This window comes from Schistocerca cancellata, chromosome 5, assembly GCF_023864275.1.
Source record: "Schistocerca cancellata isolate TAMUIC-IGC-003103 chromosome 5, iqSchCanc2.1, whole genome shotgun sequence".
In the NCBI taxonomy this organism is placed as follows: Eukaryota; Metazoa; Arthropoda; class Insecta; order Orthoptera; family Acrididae; genus Schistocerca; species Schistocerca cancellata.
Genome location: NC_064630.1, coordinates 256,771,391 through 256,786,016, shown reverse-complemented (window position 1 = coordinate 256,786,016; position 14,626 = coordinate 256,771,391). Strand labels below are relative to the sequence as shown.

Here is a 14,626-nt window from a genome sequence, read left to right as displayed (position 1 = left end):
CCCAAAGCACATTGTGGGCATTAAAATCACCACAAATAATGAATGGCTGGGGGAGTTGGGTAAGAAGGTCGATGAGGGCCGCTTCATCAAGAGCATCATTTGGGGGCAAGTAAAGTGAACATACAGTCAATGGATGACGCACGTGCACGGACACAGCGACGGCCTGTAAAGTCGTCGTAAGTGAGAGAGGCGAGGAGTGGTAGTCCTTCCTGACGAACATACCTACGCCTCCTCTAGCCCTCTCTCCACGCAGGTCATCCTTTTTGTGGAGTGTGTAGCCTCGTATCTCAGGGGAGTATGATGGATGGAAATACGTCTCCTGGAGACAGAGACACAGTGGTCTACCCTGAGAGAATAGACGAAGTTCCTCCACATGCGTCCTGAACCCTTGCAAGTTCCACTGGAGTATGGGAGCCATCTATGTTGGGGGTAGCACCTTCATCCTCTCTCTCCGACGGGGCGGGGAGACCGCAGCAGGTGGAGGGGCAGGCGTGGGACGAGATGATTGCCCCACACATACATCGTACTCTATCAACTCTGGGGAAGAGTCAGATGAAGCCTCACGTAAAACAACATCCGCATGGTCAGATGGTTTACCACGGGATTTGACGCGCTGTTGCTGCTGTACAGTAGCTTTCTGTGGTTTGGTGGACTTTGGGGGAGCTGATGTGGGAGTGGTAATTGGCGCACTGGGCTTGGGAACAGCCTCAGCTGTTGGAGGCGCCAGGGGCTGGCCCAAGTTCGCCACTGTACCTTTGTCTGCCGTTCGAATAGGGGCTACTGGCTCTGAAACACTGGCTACGTTGCAAGTGCATTGACAACTGCAGGTGTTAGTGCCAACACTCACCACCTCAGTCTGCGTTGAGGCATCGACTTTTGGAGTAGGCTTCTGAATCAGGGATGCAAAAGATGTAGCAAATGTGGGAGGTTGCATCGACTTATAGATCTTCTTGGCCTCACCATAGGGGATACGCTTGGTTGTTTTTATTTCCTGGACCTTGCGTTCCTCTAAAAATATTCGGCAGTCCCTACTCCAAACTGGGTGGTTCCCAGAGCAATTAATACATTTAGCCGGAGACGAGCAACCAACTCCGTCATGAGCAGCCTGACCACAGTTTCCACAAGTCGCTTCGCCTTTACAGCCTAAGGTGGTATGCCCAAAATGCTGGCATTTGAAACAGCGCATTGGGGTCGGGAAATAAGGCCTCACACTAAGGCGAAGGAAGCCAGCTTTAACATGTTCAGGAAGTTTTGTGCTACTGAAGGTCAGAATAAAGGAGTCCGGATTTGACAAGAGTGCCATCAACCGTCTTCATTATGTGTTGGACATCAACGATACCTTCTGGAGACCACTCACGTTGCAGTTCTTCCTTGGGAATGTCAACTAGATCCCGGCATGTCACAACACCTTTGCTGTAGTTCAAGGTGCTGTGCAGTTCAGTGTCTATGGCATACTCTCCAAGGCATTTAGCAGATTGGAGGTTAGTTGCTTGCTGGGAAGTGGAAGTTTCCACTAGCAAGGTCCCATTACGTAAGCGCTTCACCGATTTTAAGGAGCCACAGATTCCCTCCAATCCCTTTTGTATATAGAAGGGCGAAACCTTCTCGAAACTACCCTCCTTCCGTTTCACAATGAGAAACACATTCGGATTACCAGAATGCATTCTGTTACCTAAGACTGGACTTTTCAAAGAAGCGCCGGAGTCAGGGGGACTGACTGCACGGGCCCTCTTAAGAGACTGGGTGTTAGAACCTTCCAGCGGCCCACCCTTTCCGCAGGGAGGAAGAAAAGAGGATTTCGAAGGATCCATCTCGGTCCCACAAGCAGCTAGGGAACTAGAAGTCCACCTAGACAGAGCCCCGCATGCCTAGGTAAGCCTTATACAACTGAGGTGCGGCAGGTTCCCCGGAGGTTGCCCGCTATCGACTGTTCCACCTCAACAGCCATGCATCTCATCAGCGCGCAGCACACCTTGAGATTGAGGTTTTTTTTTTATAGAGGTTTATTCCATCCTTGCGATCCGGGCGGTCAAGCCAAGATCCCCATTCCCTGAGACACACAACTTTCCACCGCCGCGCCGCACGGTGGACGCTGAAGTATGCTCAGAGCTTACGGTGACAGGGGACTGGTGGCGCTCACCAGTCCCCAGCTCAGGAACCCCGGGGTCGCCAAGCCCGTACCCAGCAAATGAATGCTGAGCCCCTGGGGGCTAAAAGAAGCTAAGGAGTGATTTGGAAAAGGAAATAAAGTACAGTAAAGAGAAATAAAACTTTTGAGATTTGCAGATGACACTGTAATTCTGTCATAGATGACTAAGGATTTGGGAAAGCCATTGTACGACACGTACTGCCCTGAAAAGAACTACAGTACTGGAATGTAGCTGAATTAAAACAGGCGATGCTGAGGGAATTCAATTAAAAAAATGCAATGCTAGCACAGCAGCACAACTGATGATAGCCAAAGTAGAAAGAATATAAAGTGCAATTTGCCAACAGCAAGAAATGTGTTTCCGAAAATGATAAATATTTTGACAGATAATATACATTTAAGTATTGACAACTCTTTTCTGAAAGTATTTGTCTGGAGTCTAGTCTTGGGCAGAAGTGAAACATGGATGATAAACAGTTCAGACAACAAGGTAATGGGTTTTGAAATATGGTGCTACATAAGAACTCTGAAGATTAGATGTGTATATCAGAAAACTAATTTACGGCACTGAATCAAAATAGTGTGTTACGGTACAAATTGACTATAAGAAGGCATCAAGGAACCGACAATTTCATAATGGCTTGACCATAGCGAGCAGTTTAAATACATGTTGACTGCAATATTTATGCACATATGAGGAGGCTTGCACAGGACAGACTAACATGAAAAGCAGCATGAAATAAAGCTTAGGACTGAAGACAACAACACGTAACCAAGCTTTTAGTAAAAAATTTATAATGAAAAGGCACGTGAAAATGTTTTAGTAAAATGTGGATGAACAGACTTAAAAGCACAGAATTTACATATCATAGTTTGTTACAAAGTTCAATACCAAAAATGTTAACCATTTTGTGGCTACTAGAGCTAAGCATCTTGCCTGCCCTGCCAGCAAAATGTGGTGAACCTATGGTGCGCCTTGCCAGCAGGCAGCTGACTCGGCCAATAACAGCTGCAGGCTACAGCCACTGTAGGCTAACCACACTTTCCAGCTCACATACAACTACTCTTCAGTAATAGCCTTTACAATATCAGTATCACATTGTTCGGTTACAGTGATTGTGATTTCTTATAACCATGAATGAGGAACTCAAACTAATCCAAACCTTCAGTTATAAGTTTATTCTGGGCTGTTTAACGTTATTTTAGAAAAATGATGAGAACTTAGTCATTTGTGATTGGAAAATTCTGTAATTTGAGATTTCAGCTACCAATATATGTACCTATAACTTATTAAAATCTTATATCTAAAAACAAAGATTATGAGACTTGCCAAACAAAAGCGCTGGCAGGTCGATAGACACACAAACAAACACAAACATACACACAAAATTCGAGCTTTTGCAACCCCTGGTTGCTTCGTCAGGAAAGAGGGAAGGAGAAGGAAAGACAAAAGGATATGGGTTTTAAGGGAGAGGGTAAGGAGTCATTCCAATCCCGGGAGCGGAAAGACTTACCTTAGGGGGAAAAAGGGACAGGTATACACTCGCACACACACACATATCCATCCACACATACACAGACACAAGCAGACCTTTGTAAAGGCAAAGAGTTTGGGCAGAGATGTCAGTCGAGGTGGAAGTAAAGAGGCAAAGATGTTGTTGAAAGACAGGTGAGGTATGAGTGGCGGCAACTTGAAATTGGCGGAGGTTGAGGCCTGGCGGATAACGAGAAGAGAGGATATACTGAAGGGCAAGTTCCCATCTCTGGAGTTCTGACAGGTTGGTGTTAGTGGGAAGAACTCCGGAGATGGGAACTTGCCCTTCAGTATATCCTCTCTTCTCGTTATCCGCCAGGCCTCAACCTCCGCTAATTTCAAGTTGCTGCCACTCATACCTCACCTGTCTTTCAACAACATCTTTGCCTCTTTACTTCCACCTCGACTGACATCTCTGCCCAAACTCTTTGCCTTTACAAATGTCTGCTTGTGTCTGTGTATGTGCGGATGGATATGTGTGTGTGTGCGAGTGTATACCTGTCCTTTTTTCCCCCTAAGGTAAGTCTTTCCGCTCCCGGGATTGGAATGACTCCTTACCCTCTCCCTTAAAACCCACATCCTTTCATCTTTCCCTCTCCTTCCCTCTTTCCTGACGAAGCAACCAGGGGTTGCGAAAGCTAGAATTTTGTGTGTCTATCGACCTGCCAGCACTTTTGTTTGGTAAGTCTCATCATCTTTGTTTTTAGATATATTTTTCCCATGTAGAATGTTTCCCTCTATTATATTCATATTATTAAAATCTTATTAACATTGGACAAATACGTTTCAAGATATATATAGTTTTAACGTGAAAGGTTTCTAGCGAAGACACTAAAAATTTGACCTGTCTTGTCTCTCGTGCGGCAGTGAGTGTTACTGAGAAACTGCACTGTTTGCCTTTTACAACACCTGATATAGCAGGTCTTTAGGGTAATTCATGCCTTTTCATGTTGTATATATATGCCTGTATCACATGTACTTTGTAGATTAGGAAATCAAATTACTTTTCCTAGTCATGCGTGCCATTTTCTGTTCTGCACAGCAACAAGTGTTGCTGAGAAGCTGCACGTATCTGCTGCACTGTTTGCAACACCTTATCGTCAGTTGGTAAGGATAAGTCACACCCTTGAGATTACAGTGGACCTTCTATTTTACATTTTCGTGCACTCCAGACTCAAAAAACGCAACATTAAGGAAAATGCCTAACTGAGGAAAATCTTAAAACCCTCAAAATATAAGTAAAGACACATGTAATTGGCATATATGCTTAAAAATCATAATCCTCTCCTATACATTGTATAAAATCACTACAAGTGAAGAAAATTAAATGTGCAATACAATATTTATACAATAATTTATTGTAATGAATTTCATCAGTTCTTAAAAAATCACAGATGTGTAACGCTAGTAAACACTTGTAAAAAAATTGAAATTGGTATCTGTGAACAAGGTAATCGAGCTATTTTCCAACATGCTATGACAACAAATTATGCATAAAAACACACATTTTTGTGAGATCTTTCCTCTGTGGTCACCCAGAAAAAAGCAAAAATTGGTGAACTTGGTGAATTACACTGAAAACACAGCAGATAAGGTGTTAAACCATGGGCATAAATGTGGACATCTGCTTAGTGACAAACTTTGTCGTGATTGCTGTTATTGTTTAATGCTTTTCTTAAGAGCTGTGCTTCATATCCTCTGCCCCATGAAAGTGTTATTTTAGACTCAATGAGAGAGAGAGAGAGATGTGAAAAAAATTATTTTACTTCCCCCAATTGACATTACAAGATTATTAGAAGTTGGCTCATTGAATTTCTGGACACTACGTAAAATGTAAACTTGGAAGAAAGCTTAGACGCTACAGTTTTGCCTCATGCCTTCTATCACTGCCAATTTTTATGACCTACAGTGTGTGGAGCAAATATATACATGAGTAGTGTATGTAGTGATTGCAAACTGGGTTGTGTCAGATTTGAACACAAAAGTCTTTAAAATGTGCTATGATGAAACCCTTGATCTATTTCTATGTGACATTCCCGCCATAGCACACGATCTGCGTGAAAAGTATTTTTTTTCAGCACCTCACAAAATGCTTTCACCTCTACCTGCACTCTCATCATTGAAGGGTCATGACCTCTCCTCACATCCAGCCGGCAAGCTTATTTTACATTTGTTATTGTGTGTGGTGTGGTGGCTGCGCTGGCTGTTGGGCGATGCAACACGTCGTCAGCCAATAAGAGCTCACTTACCAGAAATGGGCAATGTTTCCTTGACTCTGACCGAGCAAGTTCTTCGAGACTCACTATTTGAATTTAAAAGGGTGATGATTGATATTGTTCCTGAATCCAGCATATTGGTAATACATGCAAAAAGACGAGACTGTGTTGTTGGTGGAACAATAAAAGGTAGCTGCTAGGCTCCTTGGTCATGTATTGGCCCAATCTGGAACACTTCACATTAACTGTCCTGTTGTTCCAATGCTGCTGCAATCTAACGGTAGTTGTATGATAATTGTGCAGTGAAGCTAAACATTGCAAGTTGTGTTGGCAACAACGATCATGGATTATGTCAGCATTTCCTCTTTCACGTGTTCCCTCTGTGCAATGGTCTAAAATATTCCTGTATATCCACCACCAACTGAGATGCAAACCTTTTGTCTTTTGTGGCACTTATAACTCGTTCAGTCACATTAAATGTCAACTGGAAGAAAACGGGACAAAGCCAAATGAGAAATCAGGCAAGAATGTAGAATCGAGGTAAATCTTACTAGGACAAACATAAAATCGGGGAATTATCAGTAATCATCTTATGGGTTTTTCACAGGGGCTATGAATTTATGACATAGAATCACTAAAAATGTAAAATCGAAGTTGCACTGTATATATGCTTGTGTCATTTGTCTTAGGAAATCAAATTGTATTAGATCAACTGACAAGCAGAAAGGAACCAGGAGCAGATGAAAGCCGTACCATTTCCCAATATTACAAAGAAGAGCAGATAATGGCAGCTTTGGCAGGAAGGCTGAAACTCTGACAACAAGGAGTCACCAATCTATTGTGCAAATTCACCTTTGAATTGAACTGAATTGAATTTTATTTGATCCTGTAAGATTACATTGTGTACAGTAAATGTACGTGTAATATAGGACATGTCAAAGTATTAACATTCTTTATCACTTATTTTTCTACACCTTTAGCTTACATTTTTACATCACTGATAATGAGTAACAATATATACAAATTTAATGGCATAAGTATTCTGCAACACTGTGAAACTCTTTTTCAATGAGATAGTCTTTAAGTTTCTTTGGAAAGACATTGTGAAGTACACTATCTTGCAGCGTTTTGGGCAGACTTCTTAGTAGTCTGATACCAGGTTACTGGGGTCCGTTTTCTAGCATTGCCAGTCGGTGGGGTATGCTCTGTACTTCATTCTTCTTTCTTGTATTGTGGGTGTGTACACTAGCATTTGTAACCCAGTCCTAACTACCATTTGTGATGTACGTTATTGTTTTGTATATATACAACGATGAAAAAGTTAAGATACCTAAATTCTTAGAAACAGTTTCTGCATGTTTCAGAGCTCTTTCTTCTTAAAATGGTCCTAATTGCTTTTTTTTGTAATGTGAACACTCGTTTTGTCTTTTGTTTGTTTGAGTTTTCCCACACAGTCACTCCATACTGTAAGTATGGTTCGAAAAGTCCATGATACACTGTACACAGAAGGTTCTTGTCTGAATACTGTGATAGCTGCATCATTAAGAATATGACAGAGCTCAGTTTATTACAGACATTATTAATATGTTTTTTCCATTTCAGTTCATTATCCACAAGAATACCTAAGAATCTAGCAGATTCTACTTCTTCCAGCCTTGTTCCATCAACCTCTAAATCCATGTCTACAGCCTTTTCCTTGTTTTTAAACACTGCATACATAGTCTTTTTTAGATTTATAACCAGTTCATTTTCCAACAGCCATTGAGCTGTGACATTTGCAGATATGTATGCTCTTCCCTCAAGCTGTTCCATATTTTGGTCACTATTTAGTATTGTCATGTCATCAGCATACAATATTTTCTTTTCTTCCTCAACACCTATATCATTAACAAATACATTAAATAACAATGGCCCCATTACTGAACCCTGCAGCACTCCATATTTGATGGATTTGGTTTCTGATTGGTATGAGTTTCTTAATGATACATACTGCTTGCGCTTGCACAAGTATGATTTTATCCATTCACCTGGTTGCCCCCGAATGCCATAGTTGCTTAATTTTTGTATCAGCATTTCATAGTCAATGGTGTCAAATGCCTTTGAAAGTTCCAGAAACATTGCAGAGACAACCTTTTTCTCATCTAAGGACTGTAAAATGTATTCTGTTAGACTGACAATTGCTGATTCTGTAGATTTACCCTTTCTGAAACCATGTTGTGAGGTCATGAGAATGTTATGTTTGTCCAAATAGTTAACTAATCTGGTATACATAAGCATTTCTAGGATTTTTGAGAAACCTGATATCAGTGAAACTGGTCTGTAGTTGTTGGGATCATCCTTACATCCTTTCTTGTACACTGCGTTATCTTCAGTTTTTCTGGAAAAATTGCATCTCTGAAAGAACAGTTTGCTATGTTCAGCAGTGGTGTTATTATCTCCTCACATACCAACTTTATTACACGATTTGATATTTCATCATCACAAGCTGATTTCTTGGACTTCAGTTTCTGTATAGTTTTCCGCAATTCATCTTCCGTGACTGGTCTTAAGAACATAGTACTGCATGATCTTTTTGATATCTTAATACCCTTCTGTTTTTGACTATTTCTTTCCAATTTTAGGTTTTCTACTACACTGATATAGTTATTATTCAGTATGTTTGCTATTTCCATACCATCTGTGACCACTGTGTTGTCTACTTTAATTGACCTAATACCTTCTTCTTTGTTTGACCCATCTTTTTCCTTTCTTTCAGCATTGATTGCATTCCAAGGTGCCTTTGCCTTGTTTTTTGAGTTCGCTATAGTGGTGTCAATTGCTCTTGCTAACTCTTACTGTTTTTCTATACTTCTTTGTTAACATTTTATAGTTTTCAGCTTCGCCCATCCGTCTCACGTCCTGAAGCTTCCTTCGCTGTTCTAGTATTTCACTGGTAATCCACTGTGTTTGATATTGCTGCCTTTCTTGTCTCTTTACTTTGGGAAATGCTACATTAAAATGGTACTTAATTGTTGAAATAAATGCATCATATTTTTCATTTACACTCTGGGCCTGTAGGGTTTCATTCCAGGTTTCCTTACTTAACATTGTTCTAAAGATGTTGATATTTTGTTCAATGATGATCTTAATTTCTTTGGTTGTTTGTTTTGGTTCTGATACTGTGTCATTACTTCTGCAAAAGCTGATTAGTTGTCCATGATGGTCAGATATTTCTGTCTGAACTATGTGTGACTCATAGTTACACATATTAGTAATTATGTTGTCAATAATTGTCTCACTTTGTGAAGTCACTCTTGTTGGTGCAGTTATTGTCACTTTCATGTTATGCTGTATTAACAATTCTTCAAAATCCTGTCTTATTTTTGTGTCTTTTCCCATGTCAATGTTGAAGTCTCCACATATAATAAGATTTCTCTTCATATTCATTCTCAATAAGCTAGCAACTTTTTTTTTAGAAAGATGCTAATATTGCCACATGGTGACCTGTACACACAAAACACTAAAATCCTCTGCCACTATACCAGTAACTTCAAAGTCTTTTTCTCTAGCTATGGGAAATGTATCAGCTTCACTGTTTACATTCTTTGATAGAGTACCTGTTTTAATATATATACAAACACCACCACCCTTATATTTAGATCTGCAGAAGTAACTAGCTAGTTTGTAGTCCTTTATTGCCACATTATGTATTTTACTTTCAGTTAGTCCATGTTCACTTATTCACAATATGTCTGGTCTTACTTCACTCAGGAGTACTTCTGCTTCTAATTTTTTTGTTACCAAAGTATTGAATATTTTGATGGAAATGTCGTGTGGCTAGGGCCTCCCGTCGGGTAGACCGTTCGCTAGGTGCAGGTCTTTCAACTTGACGCCACTTCGGCGACCTGTGTGTCGATGTGGATGAAATGATGATGATTAGTACAACACAACATCCAGTCCCTGAGTGGAGAAAATCTCCGACCCAGCCGGGAATCGAACCCGGGCCCTTAGGATTGACAGTCTGTCACGCTGACCACTCAGCTACCGGGGTGGACGAATATTTTGATGAAGTACTTTTATGTAATTTTTCTTTTGTTGGTTTACATGTTGTGAGCTGTATTCTGGGGCAAATTCTTTAGTATCGTCTTTTTTTGTATGGTGCTTATATTTTTCTTTTCCAGCTGGAGTGTATGATTTTTCGCCCCCTTCAGGCCATATTGGGTTCCCTTGCAGCTAATGATTTTGCAGACATCTGCAAACATTGTGTTGAACATTACAGACCCCAGTCTATTTAAATGCAAGCCATCCTTCACTAGTGAGTTTTCACATAGGAATTTGTTTGGGTCTATAGAAATTGCCCCAAGACGATCACATTGTTCTTTAAGAGCTCAGTTTATTTTGGCGATATATTTTTCACTCACCGACCTTCTGTTTATGATTCCACTAAGTATCAGACGAGATCCTGCATACATATTTCTTGCAGAACGAATCATGTTTCTTGTTTCGCTTGCCATTTCTTCCTCACTGCTGCTCCTTAACGAATTCGTTCCAACATGTATAAACACCCCATTATAGTTATGTCTGGTTTCAGAATCTGGTTCTGTAGTATCTTGTCTTGCATTTACCATATTTTTAATATGTTTACCGAGTTGATGCGTTCTAATACCAGGTTGTTCGTCGATCTTGCAATTGGGGACAGCGATATTCTTCAGCAGCGAATCGCCAATTACTAAAAAGTCATTTTCCTTTTGTTGCATATCTGTCGCCTTGTTTTTCCTTTTGCTGTATGTCACCACCTTCCATTTATATTTATCTTCCTGTTTTTGGCTTACTGAGTTTACCGAGACATAAACGGGAACACTTGAAATGTTGTTTTTAAAGTATGATCGGTCATTCGTATTTTCGCGATCTTCTTGCTTTTCCGTTTGATGGCTTTTACACACACAGGACTTCTTTTCTTGTACTAATGTATCGTTTTCTTTCTTGATGGTTGAAAGTTCGGTTTTTAATGCCTCAATGTCATTTCGTAGTAACTTTATAATTTCGTTTTTTGTACCAACTGCACTTACAAGATCGGCCGTTTCATCACGTAAACAACCGTGACATGTCCACGGAAAATCATCGCTGACGAACTTTAGATTTACTTTCGCGCACTTTTTGTGTAACCTGAAGGTGCATTTGATACACAGAATACCCTTCATCACACGCTTTTTACATTCTCTACATGAAGAACTGTTCATTTTTTGCCTTTTTAACGAGAGAGAAGCGTCACTACACTTTCTTATCGGCGCCATCTTAACCTACTCCCATAGCCAAGCGTACATGAATGCCCTTAGCTGTAAGGCCTCCCTATCTGCTGGACATAAATAAAAGCCTGTAACCCTGTGGGTGTCCTACCTGCCAGGTATAGCTATACGGGTGCTCTAACTGGCAGGCATTCATTTATGCCCCTAGCCATGAAAGTGTTAAATATAGACGCCATATTTCACCTGAGCAGAATTTGAGAATCATACTATTTCAGGAATAAGGATTTTTCGTCTAGTACCTTGTCCCTTTTTACTTCTGCTATTCTTCCACAACACTTCCGGTTATTTGAAGAAGCAACTACAGTTCTTAAAAATCTGCTCATCAATTATTCGTCACCAATATTGTTGAGGCTCACTGTTTTAATTTTTGACTTTCAATTTAAATGAAAAGTGGAATAAGGTACATATAATTTAAAGCATGAATACTTTTATTATCACAATAAATCAGTTGCAATGATGAAAATTAAGGGGTACAAAATAAAGTTTCAGGTTATTATCTTACAGTTTCTTACAACAAAATAAGAAATTAGGTATCCATCATCAGTTTGCTAGAGTTTGTGATGACATTAACAAACATAACAGTTTACAAATAACACTAAAAGGCTTTGACATTTACAACATATGGAATCAGTTAAGCAACAGTACAAACTGAAGTACTGTACATCAACACTAAATGTTTAGGAACCTACATTCAAGTAATGTACATTTTGTGCTATACTGCAAACACAACACTACACACTACATTTTGAATTCCCACATGAATTTAATGATTTCTTACTGAAAGAGGTGTTTAACTTAATAAATGTATGATATCTAAAATAAACATCAATGTTATGCCTCAAACAAACAATGTATAGATTTCTGGTTTTAGCTGTGCTTTACATGAATACTTAAAATTAAACACTGTTACATTTGTGACAAAAATATACAGAACACAATGCTCCAGTCTTAAATTAAATAACATACATGGTACCCAAGAAGTAATATTAAAAGTCTCTTCTGACTTAAACCAAGAAAATTATAATTTTCTTATCAACTCCCTCGGTATGTTGTGTATCCAAAAGGGCTTAACAGCAGGGGTATATGGTAATGATCTTGTTGCGACTTAACGTCAAATGCAATCTGTGATGGAAAAAACAAACAAACAAATATAATATGTCAAGAAAAAACAAGTCTGCATAATACAATAAATACACAGACTATGTATAAAAGGATGTATGGTGAGAACTGGAACACAACTGACACACATAAATATCTCAACATATATTTAGAAGCCACAAGTGTTTACTAATGTAATATTACGATTATGGAAACTATCTGATAGTCAATAAAGTGTCAAATCCAAGCAGCTTGTCATGGCAAGCATTGCTGGAATTGCCCAGTAACTATGAGACAACTAATGATGTGACATTCATTATCAGAGAGCCTTACAAAAAGATAGCAGACTTGTAAAAAAATGCATTCCGTGATCTTGGAGAGAGGTTCACTGCACACGGAGAATAAATATGGTGATATATGTTCCCTTATTTTTTGTACTGTTCCAGCCAGAAATATCTATTGCTGTTTTATATTCCCGATGCAGCTCTTTTTCCATCTCATACCCTTTCACATTTTTTACTGTCTTCTTTTACTTTTCTACAACTCATTTGTCCATTCTTTATTAGTTAACATGACTATACTTCTCTCTCCTCTACAGCAACTGTTTCCAAGACACATTGGACACACACTGTTGCACAATTTGAATGCCTACAGCTGTAACGGGCAATCATGGTAATAAGTGCCATAGTACAACTCCCTGCTCTCAAAGCGACAGCTCCTTTTTGAACATTAGTTTCTCATGCAGTTTTCATTCCATAATATTTTTCCATACGTGGTTGGTGAGAACATCAGATGTCTCTGACTCAGCAGCTGACCAACAAGACAAAAGGAATTCTGAGATAACAACTCCCGCTTTCCACTGCAGATGTGGCACAGGTAGTAAAGTAGCTGTTAGTCATTTTTGCTGTATCTGCGGAATGTTAGGCCATTGGCTGGTGAACATTGTGGGTGGCCATTCATACGAGTAGACAGTTGGTTACTTGTCGTGCTTGCATAAAATGCTGCACAATAATTTCAGCATAGTTTACATGTAATGTGGCTACTTTCACATATGGCTCTGGCTTTTATTGGGTAGGTAATGCCTGTGACTATACTGAAGTAGAAGGTGGCCGTCCGGTTTATAGACCAGGCCTTGCACCTGGGTCATCCACAAGAGAATAACCCAGGATTGGAGTAGGAATGGACAAAGATATTCTTTGGCTTGATTGGGTGGCAGAACACTACTGTGGGTAATGCTTGGGTACGATAAGACCTCATCTCGGGGCACGAAAAGATGTAGTTGGAGCTCTGATGAAGAATGTGCTTCAGCTTTTCTAGTTCCAGGGTGATATTGTGTGATCAGAGGAGTGCTGGTCGGTGGCAGGTTAATAAGTTTACAGGTGCAGAAGGAGGAGATACCACAGGGGAGTTGTTCATGGACATGCTGGGTACATCATTGAACAACTCCTGATTTCCACTGCAGATGTGACATCTACAGGTGGTAACACTGTAAGGAAGAGACGTTTTGACTTAGATGGGTGACAGCTGTCAAAGTGGAGATATGTTGATAGTTGGTGCACTTGATATGAAAAGACCTATTTATTGACTATTTGAAAGGTGGAGATCAACATATAAGAATGTTGCTCATTGAGTTGAGGAGGACCAGGTGAAGCAGAGTCAAGGTCATGAGAATGTCGTCAGTCATTCTGAACTACACAAGGGGTTTTCAATGTTGGATAAATAGGATTCCTCCAGGTGTCACATAAAAAAAGTTAACTTAGGTTGGAATCATGCATATAGTAATGGTAGGAACATGGATTTGTTTATAAATTTGGCCTTAAAAAGGGAATGATTGTGATTCAGGATGTGACAGGAAAGAGGTGGTAGGGTTGGTATAAGCAGAATGCTGGGATCGATAGTGCTCCATGGCTGCAAGTCCATGGGCATGGAGTCTGTTGGTGTACAAGGACATTGCACTTACAGTTACCAACACAGAGTCTGGAAGTAACAGGACAGATTCTGTGGAATGGTGGTGAAGGAAGTGAGCAGTGTCTTGGATGTACGGACGTGAGGTTGTGGGCTGATGTTCATTCAGAGGGAAGATTTCAACCAGCCACAATGAATGACTGCTAAGGAAACCTGTGGTAGGGATGACCTGTAAGGAGACTTTCGGGGTTGGGTTTGTGGAGTTCGAGTAGTAGGTAAAAGGTATAAGTGCAAGGAGTTGGTGATATGAGGAGGGAGGTGGACTCAGGCGTCAAGAGTTCGGGATGGACGTAAGGCCTTGAGGACCTGCTGGAGGGCGCACTGGCCTTCTGTGATTTAATCATGTTTGTAAGGTCTGTATACAGAGGTGTCGGGGAAA

At 40.2% G+C, this 14,626-nt stretch overlaps 1 protein-coding gene across 2 annotated transcripts in view; it reads right to left on the bottom strand.

Annotated features, from left to right (window-relative positions):
- Positions 1–11,594: 11,594 nt before the first annotated feature.
- The window catches only part of LOC126187583 (probable 5-hydroxyisourate hydrolase ZK697.8), a 100,855-nt gene continuing 97,823 nt past the window's right edge, over positions 11,595–14,626 (bottom strand). For both annotated transcript variants that reach the window (XM_049928756.1, XM_049928758.1), the window contains exon 6: positions 11,595–12,306. In XM_049928756.1, the coding sequence (XP_049784713.1) occupies positions 12,217–12,306 (90 nt within the window). In that variant the 3' untranslated portion in view covers positions 11,595–12,216. The remainder of the gene's footprint in view (positions 12,307–14,626) is intronic.